Here is an 18939-nt window from a genome sequence, read left to right as displayed (position 1 = left end):
CCTCTCCAATATAGCCAAACTTACATTTTCTTGCTCCAGTGGTGTGCTGGAAATTCTCCACTGGGAACCTGAACTTCCCCAAATGTTCTCTTGTCCTTAGTGATTGTCCAAAGCAATATTTTTCAGGGGCTCCTAGACCGTGGCCAAGAGGGGCTGGAGCCAGTTCATGGGCCATTCAAGGCTCACAGCCAGAACCAAGGTCTCTATGTCCATTACCTGATATATGGGTGGGCAAGACTCCTCCTGGGTTTCTTGGCGTATGGTGCTGGATCCCACCGCTCCCAGAAGGACATTTTTGCTGGTGAATAGATGCCAAATTGTTGTTGGGAGTAGGGGAAACACAAAAATTGTCTTATTCAGCCATGATACTAGTGCCATTGCTACATATATTCTCATCCTTTCCCTTTTTTGAGGTTCTGTTTCCTCTTCTGTATAATGAAGAGTTTGTAAAAGATTAAATCAGAGAACATTTCCAACTCTGTCATTGAATTATCAGTCATTACAACCTTGACGGGAATTGGTTTTTTTTGATGTTTCTAGTCATGAAAACTTCCTGAGAAAATTCATGGTAATGGGACCCCCATATATATATAATAGTGAGGCCTCTGGGGGTAAGTGACAGAAACCAACTCAAGATAATTTGGGTAAAAAGGGAGAATTCATCTCTAGCATATAAGGAGGGAGGTGTTATGGAACCCTAGGGGAAGAATAGAGCTGGGGTTTCATTCAGGAAAGGATTGAAACCAGGAATAGAAGAACCTTCAAGGATTATTCTCTATTCATTAAGTTTAGGTGATTGGTGAATGGGGTGGTTGCTTTATGGACTGGACAGGCACTCCAAAAAGTGTTCTCTCCACCTAGATTGTTGGCTTTCCTTAGGGGCAGTTGTCCCAGAAGTGGGGGGAATGTGGGCTTGTCCAGATGTGCCTGGTCCTGAGAAGTAGTCTCATTGGAGGTCTCTAGCCCTTGGGTATGGGGCAATGTGGATGCACAAGCTTCTGAGTATCTGAGAGAAGCAGGAAGAAAAAGAGGTGTGTGCGTGACAAACTTCGGTCTATGTGAAGCGAATTTATGTGACAGCAAACACACCTTCCTGGAGCTCTTTGTTGGTCTGGGATTCAGGGTTGGCCACAGACTGGCTTCCAACAGACAATCCATGATAGGCTTTCTGCTCCCAGTTAACCCAAAATGGGAAAGAAGAGGCACTGAATGTCCTTGCTAATAAGGAAACCTCAGAGTGAAGTTGAGAGATGTGGCAGGGTTTCTGGTCACACCTCACCCCTCAACCCCCACCTGATCCATAAATGTAGAAAGCTAATTGGTGAAACTGTCTAAGGGGTTAGAGCAAGGAAGCTGATGTGGGTAGAGTATGGGTGGATCCCATTCCAGAGTGTCGTCATTTCTCAGTGACCTTCCTCATCTCCCTGCTGCAGAGTGAAAGTGTTCCTAGGCCAACAGCCCAGGGCTCCAGGCTGCCATCAGGATGGTGGGTGAAGGCCCCTACCTTATCTCAGATCTGGATCGGCGAGGCCAGCGAAGATCCTTTATAGAAAGATATGACCACAGCCTGAAGACCATGATCCCGGTGAGACCCTATGCAAGGTAAGCCAGGTGGGGGATTGGATGGAGCGCCAGGGTAGAACTTCCAGAATTAGTTTCTAGCTCATCAGGAGAGTAGACATTGGCCCTGCTCCCCATGCTGCTGCTCTATATGCTTGTGTTTTTGTCTCCCATCCATCCATCCATCCATCCATCCATCCATCCATTCATCCATCCATTTATTAACCACTTCTTTACTCTTATTATCCTTTGGTGAAAGGGAGACAATAGCCAGTGTTTAAGGAGAGCTTTTGTTGTGCCAGAATCCATCTGTCCAAGTACTTTGCCAACATGGTCTCATTCACTCTTCACAGCCACCATGGAAGTATTATTATCTTTATCTGATGGGTGGGGAAGTGAGGCACAGAGAAGCTAAGTAATTTGCCCAAAGTTCATCAGTGAGCTTTTTCTCTGTAACACACACACTTTTCACACGTAGAACCTTAAAACAACTGCCATTTAGTTAGCATACAATTTTATAGTTGGGTCAGCAACTTGAGCTGGGCGCAGTTGGGTGATTCATCTGGTCACTGGATACTTATAAATCTGCTGGTCGGCAAGGTGGCTGTTGCCTGGGGCAGTGGGGACAGGTGGGCCACGTGGGCTATCAATCCCCATCAGGGTATCTTGGGCTTGATCGCTTAGTATTACGGTCGACCGCCGAAAGGATGAGTTGAAGCATATAGGCTTTCTTGAGACTCAGGCTCAGAATTGGCACACCATTTATTTACAGCATTCTATTGGCCAAATTAAGCCACAAGTCAGTTCAGATTCAAGATGTGGAGAAAGAGGCTAGACCTAGTGATGGAAGCAGCTGCTAGCTCACATTCCAAAGAGTTGTTATAGAAATGGGGAGAAGGAATTGGGTCAAGTTTGAACTGCAGGATAGGAACACATGCAGCTTGACTTTCAAGCTCACATGCTTAACTGTAACATGATATGATGTGATATTATTCATATTATATTAGTCATGATATTATAAAATGCTGCCCTTTCTACATGGAAAGGGCCCTGTGTCCTGTCCTCTGAACAGCAGAAGGCCAAGTGGCATCTCTGTAGTAAGCTGACACAGCATTGCTCTCTTCTAGAATTTCTGGACCAAAGATGCAGCTTGAGCCCTCTGAGGGGAGAGGTGAAGGTTGAAAGGTGAGGGAATAGGCTACCATAATTAGCCCCAGGCAGGAAAGCGATAACTACTCACTGTTTTGGTTAAGTTTTTATTGCTTTGTGGAGAGGCAATGTGGTATAGTGCTTAAGAGAATGACGGGATCCTGGAGTCAGCAAGCAGTGGGTTTAAATCATTGTTCCAGCACTTATCAACTGTAAGATTTTGGTCAAGTACTTTAACTTCTCTGTGCCATGATGTTCTTGTCTATGAAATGGTATCATTATACTTCCCTTCTGTACATTCCACTGATTCGTTGTAATAATGCTATGAGGTAATGTACAACTTTATCATAAAAGCCGCTTTTTAGAAAATTTTACTGTGTGCCAGGTACATAGTACATTGTTAATATTCTCTTAGCTTGAGTTCTCCCAAAGCAGAGCCTGAGTTGAGAACTTGGCTGCAGGTGATCCCAGGAAGCAGGAGGGAGGATTTAGGGAAAGTGAGTCAGGGAAGGACAACATGGTGTCATCAGTGTCACTGCTGTAGGAATGGGGACTGGATTCTACCCTTCTGAGAAGGTGTACAATTTTCCACCCAAAGGTTGAGGGGGTGCATTTATCCAGGGGCTCCTATACTCCATTCGTTAAGATTTGCCCCTGGAGGCATCCGTGCTCTGCAATTCTGGGCTGCAGTTATGCTCCCAAGAAGGCACCGAAACAGGTGGCGAAAAGAGGCATAGCTCACATTCGAGATGGGATGCTGTCAGCTTGAGCCAAGAGTCTGTGACCCAGGGCATCCTGACAGCATCTGCTACAAATATAAACCTCTTACAGGGTCCAGAACATACTAACGACTTAGTAATCAGTAGATATTACTCCACGTCTCTGGCTTTATTCTGTCTTAGAGGGTCAATTTCTCAAGGGCAAAACCAAGGCCTTTTCCTCCTTCATTTCCTCTTCCTCTTTCTTTTCTTCTCCTCCTTTTCCTCGACTGTTTACTCTTTCTCCTCCTCCTCTTTTTACTTCTTTGTCCTCCTTTTCCTCCTTCTCCTCTCCATTTCTTTTTTCTCCTCCTCCGTTTCCCCTCCTCCATCTTCCTGTCTTATCTGCTAGCTAGTATTTATGTAGCCGGAGCACTTTAAATGTTTTAATTCATTCCATCCTCCCGATCTGCAGAACCATGAGTTTGCCTCCAGCATGTGCCTGCTAAAATCCAGCAACAAGACTTGCACCTCACTTCTCTGATGATCAGCTTCTGGGCTTCATTTCCTCATGACAAATGGGTCAGGTGCCCTCTTTCCCACGGGATGGTCATGAGGCTTGAACACTGGCTCACTAAAAAAATTCTGTGGTTTGTAGCATTTATCAGTTCTTCTGGCCCACCATGGCCAATTTCAAGCCAGTGTGATGTCACTGAGAGCCATGTTGGGAAGAGACGCGCAGCAGCGCCCTGTTATGTGCTATTTCTACCATATAGACGCAACAGATTTGCATAATCTAGAGATCATAGATACTAGCAAAATCTAGTAAAATAATTAGGAAGTGATGAGTTTCAAGTACTTATTACCTTTGTCCTTGAGATTATTTATTTAAAATTATGTAATTTTTAATACTGGCCATTGATGAAGTTGTAGGGTATCAGTGAGGTTCAGTGGGGTGGAGTCCGGAGCTGATGACCAAGAAAGAATTCTTGAGATGTCTTTGGTGCAAAATGATGGTTTATTAAAGTGGGGGGCGGGGGGGGGACAGGACCCGTGGGCAGAAAGAGCGGCTGCCCCGGGGTGTGAGGGGTGGCTGATTATATACGATGGGGTTGGGGGAGGTAAGGAAAAAGGGAGGTTTCAAGAAAGTACTTTCATACGTTAAAGAAGACTCACAGGATACCAGAGGTCCTGCCATTGTCAAGTTAAGGTTGTTTCCCCCTCTAGTAAGGCATTCACATGAAGATAGTTGGGAACTTCCTGGAGGCTACAGATTATAAGGACATTTATTTGTATTTATATTCCCTTCTGGAAGCTAGGTTATTGATAGAAATGCTTTGTTCTTGTAGATTGCTAAAACATTTGTAAACTGAGGGAGACCCAAGTCTTGCAGGATTGTGGTCTGTATAAGTTAACTATTTCTTTGTCCTTTAGGGCAGCCAGGAGTGCCTGAGGAATGTCACGTACATCCCATGGGGGGGGGGTTAGGAGTTGTGGGGTGTCAGTTTCTCCTTTGTCCTCAGCTTGCCTTCTGTTCCCTCATCAGCCATGTTTGGCAGCTAACTTGCAAAACTCCTGAAAATCTTACAATCAGCTCTCACAAGCTGGTATGAGCCAGTCCCAGCACACACCACTGCTCAGAGGGCTAACGTGTGGGAATCGCGGCTTCTAAGTGTGGCTGTGGATATTACTATGGCTAAGAACTCAAGCCAGGGACTCAGGGCAATGACCACTATGCCCCGGAGCCTGGAGTGTCTCGTTTGTCTTAGGCTGGCACCCAACCCTGTGGATGACGCGGGACTGTTCTCCTTTGCTACATTTTCCTGGCTCACACCAGTGATGGTTAAAGGCTACAAGCACACGCTGACTGTGGATACCCTGCCCCCGCTGTCACCATATGACTCATCGGACACCAATGCCAAAAGGTACCAGGATTCCCTTGGGTCACCGCAGGAGAGGAGCCCACCCTATGCAGGAGCCCACGGGCCCTTTGAGTGCTCCCCTTTCCCGGTGTGGAAATGGACACCTCCAGGTCCTTGGAGACCCTCTTTGGTAACGGCTCTCTGAAACACGGGTTGGGCTGACTGAACTTGTTGGCCCAGTGTCTGCGGGGGTGAGGACTGGGGGTGTGGAAAAAGGACTGCTTGGGGGCTACAGCCTGAGGCTCAGGAGCGTGCTGGCTGGGCTGTCTCTGGTTTGTAGGAGCACTGCCTCAGGACGAAGGTGGCCGGAGCCCCNCCCCCCCCCCCCCCCACGCCGGGGTGCTGCTGAGTGCAGCTCCAGGCGTCATGTTTTGTTTTACTTTAAAAATCATTATCGGGCTTTCATATTGCAAAATAAGTTTAGGTTGAACCAAATGAAACTGCCAATATTTGACAATTTTGATTTGCAAAAAATGTAAATTTCATGGGTTCACCCTAATTCATATTCATTCTAAAAATGTGAAGGCAACAGACGAGCAAGCCGTGGGACTATCCCTACTGCGCTCCTGCTCTGCTCCCCAGAGGTCAGCATCGTGAAATGTCGCTGTGGATCTGTCCAGAATTTTCTCTAATTAAGTATGTCCTGTGGTGCCATCTTCCGCAGATCAGTACCTCTTCTTCCTCCCACTTACATGTCATATTTTTTTTCCTTAAACAAAGTGAGGCATACTATAGAATGTTACCCATTTTGCTATTTTCAGAAAGCATTATAAAGACTTTTCCATGTCAGCGTAAGGATAGAGACGTTAACTTCATTCTTTCTACCAGCTGCTTTGACCTTTGAGGTTGTGATGAATCATAATGTCTTAAACAATGGGGAACTTCTCTAAGCCTTTTCTGCATTTATTTCTCCTGGGAGTCTTCTTATCTTTGGCCACAGGGGGTAAAGGGCAAGGCATAGCCTGCAGTCTGTGCTTCAAGGGCTGGGAGTTTTCATCAGGGCCTTGCAATTGTTTCTACAACTGTGCTTCCCCTCACCCGTGGGCTGCAGATAGCTCATTCAATGGTAGTTGCCCAAATTTACAGTCTGGAGAAAGTTGCCTGTGAGATCAGAGAGAAGGAGCTGGACCAGTGCCTATGGAGTATTGGATTTTCCTCCTACTTTTCTTGTCTGAACTTCTTGTTCTGTTTTTAGTGTTTCCTTCCATCTATCCAACAACAGCTTGGACCCTCCTCTCTTCCATGCTGTGCCTATTCCTAGGGGAGCCGATCCACTGCAAAGACTCAACACCAAACACGGCCTCTTAATAACATGCCACTTGAGTCCGTGCCTCTGTTCCAGACTCTGAATTCATATGCCCCGTGTCCAACTGGACAGCTGGCCTTGGGTGACTCACAAGCATCTTCTATCGAATGCTGCTTTCTTGATCCGGGGCCCCAACCTGATGATGCTCTTCTCTTCTTGACAAATTCCATTCACACAGCTGGTTGAGCCAGAAAATTGGGGTCCTTGATCCTCCTTCCCTTTTCTTTCACATCTAGTTCATCAGTATGTCCTGTTGTCTCTGTCCATCCTTCCTCAGATGCACTGCTCTTAAGTCCAGTGTCAAACCACTGCCACTTCTCCCCTGGAGGTCAACAGTGTCCTGCTGTGGTCCCCCTGCTTTTGCCTTTGTTCCCCTATAATCCACTATTCTCACAGCAACCTGACCGGTTTTTTATTTTTATTTTATTTATTTATTTTTATAATTTTTATTTTGTTATATTAGTCACCATACAGTACATCCCCAGTTTTTGATGCAATGTTCCATGATTCATTACTTGCGTATAACACCCAGTGCCCCATGCAATACGTGCCCTCCTTACTACCCATCACCGGCCTATCCCATTCCCCCACCCCCCTCCCCTCTGAAGCCCTCAGTTTGTTTCCCAGAGCCCATAGTCTCTCATGGTTCATTCCCCCTTCTGTTAACCCCCCTTTCTTCTTCCCTTTTTTCTACTGATCTTCCTACTTCTTATGTTCCATAAATGAGTGAAACCATATCATAATTGTCTTTCTCTGCTTGACTTATTTCGCTTAGCGTTATCTCCTCCAGTCCCGCTCATGTTGCAGCAAATGTTGAGAAATCGTTCTTTGTGATGGCTGAGTAATATTCCATTGTATATATGGACCAGATCTTCTTTATCCATTCGTCTGTTGAAGGGCATCTCGCCTCCTTCCACGATTTAGCTATTGTGGACAGTGCTGCTATGAACATTGGGGTGCATATGGCCCTTCTCTTCACTACGTCTGTATCTTTGGGGTAAATACCCAGTAGTGCAATGGCTGGGTCATAGGGTAGCTCAATTTTTAACTTTTGAAGGGACCTCCACACTGTTTTCCAGAGTGGCTGTACCAACTTGCAATCCCACCAACAGTGTGAGAGGGATCCCCTTTCTCCACATCCTCTCCAACATTTGTTGTTTCCTGCCTTGTCAATTTTTGCCATTCTAACTGGCTTAAGGTGGTATCTCAGTGTGGTTTTGATTTGAATTTCCCTGATAACCTGACCGTTCTTTTAGGTATGTAAAATGATCTTAGCACTTTGGCTTAAAAACCTTCAATGGCTTCCTTTGCTCAAGAAAAGAAGCCTAACCTCCTTTCTGAGAACTGTGAGGTCCCAAGGGATTTGGCTTTGCCTGTCCTCCCAGTGTCGTGTCAGCCCTTCTCCTCCTTTACCCTACTCGTGTCACACTGACCTTCTTTCAGATCTTTGAAACGGACAAACTCCTCCCTGCCCTGGGGGAGATGACTCTTGCCATTTCCCTGTTGCCTCTGTCTTTTTTTTTTATCAGAACTGGTTTTGTGCCTGAGCTGGGCAGTAGGAGCAGGAAATGAGGGGCTGGACACTGCCCAAGGGCCAGGTACCAGCCGGTGCCTGTGGCAGGGCTGTGCCCCCCTGCCCCTCCCATACCCCATCTGCCCTGGAAAAGAGGAAAAGAGCATCAGTGCCGCTGGCAGGGGGCCGCCACTGCCCAGGGATGAGGGCTGTGCTGGCGCCCTTGAGAGGTCTGTCTGTGGAAGTAGCTTCAAACAGCGAGTGGAAATGTGAGTCCCTTTCCTTCTTCCTGTTCTCTCATCACAGATTTCGAATCCTTTGGGATGAAGAGGTAGAAAGGGTGGGTCCTGAGGAAGCCTCTCTGGGCCGAGTGGTCTGGAAATTCCAGAGGACACGAGTTTTGATGGACATTGTGGCCAACATCCTGTGCATTATCATGGCCGCCGTAGGGCCGGTGAGTGGGGGCGGCCCTTCTCCCGCCTTGTCACACAGGTCCCCAGACTGGCGAAGAATGGCATTAGTTACTTTCTCTACGAGCTGGTGGGTTTAGTACATTGTCATTATCTTCGAGCTCCTTGGGGGCAAATTTTCATAAAGCTAATCCTTGTCAAGCACAGCAGCCGCCACTGAAATTAATTAAAAAGTTTGCCTCGTAAAGTCAGCTTGCTGACATTATCTGAGGCTCCCTATTCCACCCTCAACCCCCAGTGGCCTCTCCTCTCTCCATTGTGCTGTTTTACAGACGGTTCTCATTCACCAAATCCTTCAGCAGACCGAGAGCGTTTCTAGGAACGTCTGGGTTGGCGTTGGCCTGTGCATAGCCCTTTTCGCTACCGAGTTTACCAAAGTGCTCTTTTGGGCCCTTGCCTGGGCCATAAATTACCGCACAGCAATCCGGTTGAAGGTGGCCGTCTCCACCCTGGTTTTCGAGAACCTGGTGTCCTTCAAGACTCTGGCACACATCTCTGTTGGCGAGGTAAGCCGGTCCAGAGTTTAATTTTAGAAAATTAAATCCTGCGTTTTCTGCATATGAGTGAGATGTGCTTCCTGGATGGTACATATGCCTTCTTTTCATTTGTCCAATGTCCTGCCCACTCTATCCCATCTCCCTGCGAAGTGAGGGGATGGAGACTGAAAACATCAGAGGGGTTCAGTGAAAGGAAGGCTCCTTTCAAGCTGAAGAGATTGGAAAGGCTTCCCTCTTCCAGCTGAGACAGGGCTTGGGGGCAACCTCATTCGATCCCTTTAACTGTCAACAGGGCACCGAGGCAGTATGGGATACATCACGGGCTTTTACAAAATGAGTGAGGAATTGATCCAATAATTCTGATTGTGTAGAGTTTGGGGTGTTAAAGCCATAATAAAGACTATGCCTGCTGGACCTCAGAATTTCTTTTCTTTTCTTTTCCTTTCTTTTCTTTTTCTTTCTTTCTTTCTTTCTTTCTTTCTTTCTTTCTTTCTTTCTTTCTTTTTTTCTCTTCTTCTTTCTTTGCTTCTTTTTTTCTTTTTCTCTCCCTTTTCTTTTCTTTTCTTTTCTTTTTCCTTTTCTTCTCTTTTCTTTTCTTCTCCTTTCTTTCTTTCTTTCTTTCTTTCTTTCTTTCTTTCTTTCTTTCTTTCTTTTCTTCTTTCTTTGCTTCTTTTTTTCTCTTTCTCTCCCTTTTCTTTTCTTTTCCTTTCCTTTCCTTTCTTTTCATTTTATAGAGAGGGAGAAAGAGAGGGTGGGGGAAAGGGGCAGAGGGAGAGGGAGAATCTCAAGCAGGCTCCACACCCAGTGCAGAGCCCAACATGGGGCTCGATCTCACGACCCTGAGATCATGACCTGAGCCAAAAACAAGAGTCGGATGCTTAACTGACTGAGCCACCCAGGTGCCCTGAATTTATATTTTCTTAAGCCCTTGAACCTTAACAATAAAATTCTCACCATTTACACAATAAAATTTCCCTAGTCAAGGGAACTGCAGGTGGCATGACGTAAGGGAGAAGACTTGCTTCTTTCTTGCAGTTGCTCTTTCATTATGTCCAAAGCATCCTGTATCAGTTAAGACGAGCTCGGCTGCATAGAATAAGAAAATCTGAAATAGGGCGCCTGGGTGGCTCAGTTGGTTAAGCATCTGCCTTTGGCTCAGGTCATGATCTCAGGGTCCTGGGATTGAGTCCCGCATCGGGCTCCCTGCTCAGCAGGGAAACTGCTTCTCCCTCTCCTCCCTGCTTGTGCTCTCCGTCACTATCTCTCTCTCAAATAAATAAATAAAATCTTTAAAAAAAAAAGGAAATCCAAAATAACAGTAGATTAAGCAAGATGAATTTATTCCACTTTTTGCAAAAGGAGTCTGGAAAAGAGCGTTTCAGGGCTGGTATGGGGACTTCCGGATCTTCCTCCCTCTCTTTGTCACTACCCTAGTGCACGGCTGCCATGATGGTTCAGGACGGGTACTAGAGGTCCAGCCATGCCCGTCATGTTTCAGATAGCTGGTAAAAGGAAGGAGAGAAGAATAAAGGTGCATGTCCTCTAAGTTCAGTTGGCTCCCTTTAGGGGGAACATTTCCAAACTTCCATTTGATACTTCTTTTGTCTTATATCTATCTCATGGCCCTTGGCACAGTCACATGGCCATACTCTTTCCACAAAGGAGGCTTAAAAATTTTTTAGCCAGGCACGTTGCTCCTCTGAACTCAGCAGGAAGAAGGAGAGAGAGATGAAGGGTAAGGCGCTAGCCCTCTCTCCAGCGTGCTTTTAGATGGTAATATTTATTACTCTTTACGTCTTTCTTCGTTGGGGCTCTCAGTCCTGAAATACTGGCCTGGCCAAAATCAGATCAGCCAGAGAGCCACAAAACTCATCATGTTGGTCCCTTGACAATCCCCCTCCCACTTAAGGCAGTTTTTTCTCTCCTCTCCTCAGTTGAGGAGATGTTTGGGTGACACTTCCAAAGGCCGAATCCATGTGCTTTCTTTCCAGGTGCTCAATATACTATCAAGTGATAGTTATTCCTTGTTCGAAGCCGCCTTGTTTTGTCCCTTGCCAGCCACCATCCCGATCCTCATGGCTGTGTGTGCGGTGTATGCCTTTTTCATTCTGGGGCCCACAGCCCTCGTTGGGATATCTGTGTACGCCATATTCATCCCCATTCAGGTAATGGCGGGTCTTTGCGATTATAACTGCTGTGTGCTTGCGTTTTGCACAGATGTTCACACTGAATTGGAGAGAAGGTTTCATTTGTTGGCGCAGTGTTTTTTTTTAAGGACTTGAATTTGAATGCCCTGGGGGAGGGAGGCCTGCTTTTCAGTTTGTCAATGTCCCCAACACTTTCTTGGCCTCCTAGCAACTGAAGTATTTGTATCACCTGCCCGATCCCCAGTGGTGTCCCCTGGTCCACCCTGGCTGTCACAACTCAAGGGAAGGATGGCTGAGAATCTCAGTCCAGCTTCTGTCAGAACTTTTCCTGGCACTTCTACTCCGATCCCTGGATTTTTAGGCCAACTGCAACTCAGCAGTTCTCTCTGAACACTGTTTGTACCTTGATTTCAGATGTTTATGGCTAAGCTCAATTCAGCTTTCCGAAGATCAGCGATTTCAGTGACAGACAAGCGAGTTCAGACAATGAATGAGTTTCTGACCTGCGTCAAGCTGATTAAAATGTGCGCCTGGGAGAAATCTTTTACCAAGACCATCCAAGGTAGGATGGTGCTTGAAGAACCACTTACCCCGTAGAATGTGCTCTTCTAAGGGCTTCTTAAGGGTCCTGGGGCCAGGCGTTCCAGAAAGGGGGCTGTGGGGACCCCCTGAGCTGCTTTGCAGGCTTTTCAAAGGATTACAGAGATTTTAATAGACCCAGGCATCTGTTCTGGTGAACCCAAGCACTCAGCAGGTGAGCGACATATGGTTTCGCCTTTCCGAAGGCATGTGGATGCTGCTACTGACCGGTTACTTTTTACAAAAATAATCCACGTGGGGCGCCTGGGTGGCTCAGTCGTTAAGCGTCTGCCTTTGGCTCAGGGCGTCATCCCAGGGTCCTGGGATCGAGCCCCACATCGGGCTCTGCTGGGAGCCTGCTTCTTCCTCTCCCACTCCCCCTGCTTGTGTTCCTTCTCTCGCTGGCTGTCTCTCTCTGTCAAATGAATAAAATCTTAAAAAAAAAAATCCACTAAAACCTTATGAGAAGAAGAAGAAGAGCTATCTCAGGCTATTTCCTTGACTTAGAAGATATCTACCCAGACCCAGGCTCACACTCACACTTACAGATATGTCTCCTTGCCGGCAGCCACATCATCAGGATTGCATGACCCCCTGACTCGACATTCCTTACACAGATAGGAGGACGCATACATAGATTTTTAAAAAAGGATGATATTAAAACCATTACAATCAAATATAAATGCAAATCTAATTGCAGGAACATTTACATAATTGCTGACATAGACTCAGGTGGTCGGCCGGTTAATGATCTGAACCACTGTGACAATTGACTCTTCGGCTCTACAATTACACTTTTAGATCAGCATGTAATTGGGCCTGAAGCTGTGTCTCTCTGTTTTAGGGAGTGGCTTTAGATAACTTGCTTCTGAGCTTGCCAAGAAAGTGCTGCAGGTTGGGACTCTGGCAACCTTTTGGGACCTTCCTTGAAGACCCAGAAATACTTCCCCACGCATTGAACTCACTTTAATACAATGATTTGATTAAACTTGATTCCATTTGACTTAGTTCCATTGAATTCAACTCAACTGGACTTGAGTCAGTTTAACTCAATAAATATTTATCAATTTCCTACTATGGGCAGCAAAGTCATGGGAGCTGCATAAAATGATTAGAGAAAGGGTCCCTGCCTCTAAGATGAAGGGACGATGAGTGAGCTAAGCTCAACGGTAGCTATAAGTTTGTTGGCTCTACCTCTAGAACATATCTGGAATCTGCTTCTCTTCATTCTCCTGCCGCCCTAGTGCAAGCCGATATTCCCCCCCTTCTGGAGTACGGAAAGAACTTTCAGATGCAACACTTGCTTTCTTCCTTCCCCCTAAAATCCATTATGTACTCAGAAACCACTGTGACCTTTTAAAAATGTCAATCAGATCCTGTCCCTCCCTGCTGAAAAATCTTTAGTGGCTTCTTATCACACTTAGATTATTACAATTTAGGACTTTTGATTTAAATCCAAATTCCTGGGGCGCCTGGGTGGCTCAGTTGGTTAAGCATCTGCCTTTGGCTCAGGTCGTGATCACAGGGTCCTTGGATCAAGCCCCGCATTGGGCTCCCTGCTCAGCAGTGAGTCTGTTTCTCCCTCTCCCTCTGCCCCTCTGCCTGCTGGTTCTCTCTCTCTCTATCTCTTTCTCTCAAATAAATAAATAAAATCTTTAAATCCGAATTCCTTTGTATGGCCTATCGGATCCAGCATGATCTGATCCCTGAAGACCTCTCTGACCTCACATCTTGCCCTAACCCTTGGTAACTCGCTTGGGCCATGCGAACCTTCTGTCTTTTTTAGAACAACATCCGTGCGCATTCATACCTCAGGATCTTTGCTGTTGCTGTTCCCTCTACCTGAAATGCTCTCCTGCTAGATGTTCGTGCTGGCTTTGTGACTCCTCTCAACGTTGCTGACTCAAAGAGGCCTTCTTGACTAGAGTTCTAAGCAGGTCCATTCTCTACCAGTTCTTTTTAATCACTTCATCCCATTCATTTCTTTCATATCGCCCAACAAATTTGTAATGATAGAATTTGTTTATTTCTTTATTGTCTATCTCCCCTATGGAAAGAGAGCTGAGACTCTGTTTACTCTTACGTTGTCCAACACCAAGCACGGCACCTGGCCAACAGTAGACATCCAGTTAAAATTTGTTGAATGAGTGAACACATGAATTAACTGTAGGACGAAATGGGGAAAATGCCGGAAAGGAAATGGAGAGAAGCTCCAGGAGGGTGAGGGGGGGAGCACATCACATTGGAGAGATCAGGAAGAGTGTCATGGCAGAAGTGGCATTTTAGAAAGACCTGGAAGGATAGCAAGGATTCAGACACAGATAGAGCTGGGGAAGACCCCCAGAAGGAACAAGGGTCTAGAGGTGGATATGTGAGGTTGTGCCTGGGGACAAGGAGGTGGGTGGTATCCTAGAGGCAAAGGGTTTGTGGACAGCAGAGCTCCAGACTGCAGTAGAACTGGGTTCCAACTCTGCCATGACCACTTAAAAGGCAAGTTACTTAACCTGTGATGACTTTCCTGTCCTGCCAGATGGCATAATCATAGCCCCTTCCTTGTCACACAGTGATGAGAGCGGTCAAATGAGAACACGGGGCAGTGCTCGGTAGAGCACTCAGTAAGAGTGGTGATGGCTCCATGTTGCCAGAGTGAAAGGGTTTTTGCAAAAGAGGCTGGAATTGGAGTTAAGAACTTTAAACACCAAAGAAGGAGGCTTGAATTTAACTTGTGAGCCGTGCAGAGGCATGGACCCCATCTGGACTTACGAAAGGGAGAAATGAATGCTCCTGGGCTCTTGTAGCTGTTCCTGGACACAGGACAGGAGCCCCAATCTGGCAGTCCTCAGGCTTGGCACAGGTGTTTTGTTTGTTTTTTACAGTACTTAAAAACTTCTTTCAATTAGTTCCCAATATCTACAAGTAGAAAGATGTCCCACAAAATTCCAGATCCCAGACTTCAGAACACTTGAAGGTCTGGTGACACTGGGCTGTCCGCACTGAGAGGTGGTGGCCCCTTTCACTGAGACATGTGGTCCCCATTTTGCTACACGCCACACCCTCCTTCGGTTCTTACTCTCTGGCCACTCCCTCCATTTATATTACTTGCCCAGCTCCTGTAGGCATCCAAGTGTATGCCTCCTGACACAGAATCAGGATTGGGAGAGACTTCAGAAACCATCCAATATGGCCGCTGACATGCACGGAGCTCCCAGTTTGTTCCCAGGGCTTTCTGTGCTTCCTCTCATTTAAACTTCACAACAGGAACCCTGAACACTCTTTTGCAGGAGGATCAGGTAGGGGTAAATACATTTCTTAGTGCTGCAAAAATAAATCCCTCATGGACTGTTTTCTATTGACAGATACAAGGAAGAGGGAAAGGAAATTACTGGAAAAAGCTGGATTTGTCCAAAGCGGAAACTCAGCCCTGGCCCCCATTGCATCTACAATAGCCATCGTATTGACATTCACCTGCCACATCCTCCTGAGACGCAGGCTCACCGCCCCGGTGGTAAGAACCGTCTCTAGAACTGGCTTCCTTCACGTGCCAACAGTGGCAAGTGCTGGGTGGGGATGCTTTCCCTGCCTGGAGAGGCCCCGCCCTGGCACCAGAATACCCCATCACAGAAGGGCCAGAATTCTACCTTGACTTGTAAAAACCAGTGCTTGGGCTGCCAAGGAGCCCAGGAGAGCCTAACAGTAACTCTTACCCAGTCTCTTGTCAGTGCTGGGCTAGTGGTTAATGTTGAAACACCATTTGACATTCAGAAAACAAAACTGAAATCAGATGAGCCCTTGGCTGTTTTATTCACAATTATTCCTGCGATTTACAAGACGGGAAGTTTGTGGGAGTTCCCTGGGTGGGCGGAGTCGTAGGTATTGGGAGATGCGAGGGTCAGAATCCCCCTTTTATAAATCTCAGCTATGGTACCTTACTACGACAGACGGCGATTCATTGAACCTCTCTTGCTTGGTTTTATTATCTATAAATGGGGTTATACTAGTCCCTGTGGTTGTGAGGACTGAAGGAGGTCTTTTATGTAAGGCACGTGGCACAGCGCCTGGTACGGTGTAAATGCTGTGTAAGTGTTTGTTGTTCTTATTAGCCTGATGCCCACCCAGGCCAGGCGATTTTGGGCTGAAAGCCTCAGAGGGAGAATTAGAATGAATGTGAGATTGTCAGGTTTTTTTTCTTACAAGGGGGCCTGTGCACTCAAAGGTAAAGAAACTCTGGGCTAGATGGGAAACAGCCCCTGGCTGAAATAAACAAACAGCTGAGATATTAAACCCGGTGTCTGAAGGGTAAGTGAATGGAGGAAAGGCAATAAAAGCAAGGGGAAAAAAGAGAGAGAGAGAGAGAGAGAGCAAAAGAAGCAAGTGTGCTGGCAGAGCAATAGTTGCACCGAAAATCACGGATCTTGAGGGGAAGGGGGATGTGTAAGAAGGCAGGATGCTCTTGCTGGGGGATCTGTTGTGGGGCTGTCGGTCCTGTTACTTCCCTGTTTCTTTGTGAGGTGCTTTGTGTTTTCTTGGGTTCTTCACACGCAGTTAACTCCCACACTCTGGGGGCTTGAATTCAGCCGTGAACCCAAAGCCAGGATGAAGGGCAACGACATACCAAAGCCTCGACAGAATGCTTCTCGATTATTGTGACTGTGTCCTCTGGTCCCAAATGACAACAAGAAATTCTTTCCCCAGCAATACACCAAGCAAATTTACAATCAAATTGGGTGCGCAGAGTTAATATTTCCTAAAATGATGATTTAGAAGAAATGTAGACCACGAACAAATTCCCCCCGAACGCAAGCCATTCCTCTTGCATATTTCTTCAGACTCAGAATCCCTGGGCTTCTCCGTCAGGACCACATCAGTAGGAGGTCAGCCCCCAGGTGCTGGACCACATCAGGCAGACCGAGTGCTCTGTCAACCAAGGCCTGGGTTTTCTGAGCCAAGATAGTGCTTTGGGGGGCGCCTGGGTGGCACAGCGGTTAAGCGTCTGCCTTCGGCTCAGGGCGTGATACCAGCGTTCTGGGTTCGAGCCCCACATCGGGCTCCTCCGCTGTGAGCCTGCTTCTTCCTCTCCCACTCCCTCTGCTTGTGTTCCCTCTCTCGCTGGCTGTCTCTATCTCTGTCAAATAAATAAATAAATAAAATCTTAAAAAAAAAAAAAAAAGATAGTGCTTTGGGACTTGGGGGGAGTTGAGTTCTCTTTGGGGAAGGATTTGGGACCAGATGCGATGAAGGCAACATTCTTCATTGTCCCCTTACAGAACTAATGAGGATTAGTTGAAGCCCAGGGCTCTGTCCACGGGGCCCATTCAACAGCAGGAAGGATCGCTCTCGATTTGTTGATGGAAGTTGTATTATTAATTTCTTAAAGGGGTGGTTAGGGAGAAGCTGCTAATTACAGGTCGGACAGACAAGAAGATGAAATCTGAGAGATGAAATCATGCACCCCTGGGGCACTGATGCAGGAGGAAACTTATCTTCATTGAGGCTGTATGATGTTAGCCACTTACCGGGCAGGGCTCAGTGAGAAAGGCCCCAGTAAGGAGGGGAGGTGATTTTTTGGGAATGGCAGTTGAACCGAGGCTTTCAAATTTGTCTCAGGCATGTGGTGAGGCAGGGCGTGGAAGCCAGACCCTGAGGGCTGGAGAGCCAGCAGTCACTCTCCACCAGCCAGCATGGGCCAACCGGTCCTTCCGGGAAACTTCTGTCTTCATCCTGGGGCCGAATATGGTACAGAAAGGGAGGCTGTAGATCTGAAGTGTCAGAGGCCTCTGAAGCAACTGGGAGAAGGGGATAATTTAGGACAATCCGTGGGGTTTTGAGTATGGTCTAGGCCACATAACGGTGTGGATGGAGACTTCCAAACACATTCAGTTAGAGGCCTTCCTTGGACATTATCCTCTCCGGACTGACAGAGACAAGGGGTAAATCTCCCACCATTTTGATAAAAATCCAAAGCAAAAGAGATTCAGATATTGCTATCCCTAATTGGGCAGCCCATGATTTGTGAGCCATGAAATAAAAAAAAAAGTTCCTGTAAGAATTCCAACTGGGCCATCATTTCTCATCTCAGCAAATATAATTCCCATGGATATAATGGTTGAGAGCCAAGGCAACATCTCATCCTACACCCTATACCTCTCTTTTGTTCTTCAGGCCTTTAGCGTGATTGCCATGTTTAATGTAATGAAGTTTTCAATTGCAATCTTGCCTTTCTCCGTCAAAGCAATGGCCGAAGCCAATGTCTCCCTGAGGAGAATGAAGGTATAACTCACGCCGGGTGAGTGGGGAAGAGAGGTCTCATTTTGGGGTGGGAAAATTCTCAAATGTGGGGAAGCTGTGTCAACCCATGGGAGGGCTGGGTCACTGGTCTGAAGAACTTGGGGAGCAGGCCCTGCGTTCAGAGTTGGATCAATAAATGGACATGAAGGAGGGTACAAGCAGAGCTTTATAAGGTGCTCTGCACTTCTAGTAAAAATGACGTGGAATCTCCGTACGTGGAGATGATGTTCCTGGCCCTCTACTTTTTCTCCAAGCTGCAATTCTGAAGTTGTTCCAGGAGTGGGCTTGCGTTTGCGCTGAGCCCTCCTCCTCCCCTTTGCCTACCTGGCTTGTCTTATGGTGGGCGTGGTGACGGTGGTGACGAAGAGGGTGGCGGGACACCACATTCATGCACTCAGTTGCTTTCTTCCTTCAGTCAGTCATTCCTCGGAGACACGCTGCGTGATTCACATATAGAAGGCCTTGTGGGAAACGCAAATAAGAGGAAGAGAGAATTTTTACTCTCAAGAGCCTCCAGTCTAGTGTAGGACCAGGGATCCCAGGAATTGCTGTATGCAGCAAGGATACATGACTTGTGAAAAAAGTACATAAAGTGGTTTTGAAGTTCAGGCAAGGGAAGGAAAAGAGGGGGGTGTTCCAGACAAGAGAACAGCATGTTCAGACATGTGTGAATTAATTGAATGGTTTTATTCACTCAGGCCAGCAGTCGGGAAGTCTTAGGCATCTGAGATGCCTGTATCCCTCTTCTCCCTTACTATCCACATTCAACCAATCAAGAGCCCTGTTGGGTCACCTTCTGCTCACTGTATTTCC

At 46.7% G+C, this 18939-nt stretch overlaps 1 protein-coding gene across 2 annotated transcripts in view; it reads left to right on the top strand.

The window, feature by feature from the left end:
* Window positions 1–1483: 1483 nt before the first annotated feature.
* Window positions 1484–18939, top strand: part of ABCC12 (ATP binding cassette subfamily C member 12) — a 66307-nt gene continuing 48851 nt past the window's right edge. For both annotated transcript variants that reach the window (XM_040633258.1, XM_040633259.1), the window contains exons 1-8: window positions 1484–1602; window positions 5177–5332; window positions 8455–8602; window positions 8891–9124; window positions 11107–11280; window positions 11677–11824; window positions 15198–15346; window positions 18001–18108. In XM_040633258.1, the coding sequence (XP_040489192.1) occupies window positions 1484–1602; window positions 5177–5332; window positions 8455–8602; window positions 8891–9124; window positions 11107–11280; window positions 11677–11824; window positions 15198–15346; window positions 18001–18108 (1236 nt within the window). The remainder of the gene's footprint in view (window positions 1603–5176; window positions 5333–8454; window positions 8603–8890; window positions 9125–11106; window positions 11281–11676; window positions 11825–15197; window positions 15347–18000; window positions 18109–18939) is intronic.

Source organism: Ursus maritimus, unplaced genomic scaffold, assembly GCF_017311325.1.
Source record: "Ursus maritimus isolate PB19 unplaced genomic scaffold, ASM1731132v1 scaffold_19, whole genome shotgun sequence".
NCBI classification, from domain to species: domain Eukaryota; kingdom Metazoa; phylum Chordata; class Mammalia; order Carnivora; family Ursidae; genus Ursus; species Ursus maritimus.
This window is presented reverse-complemented; position numbering and strand designations above follow the sequence as displayed.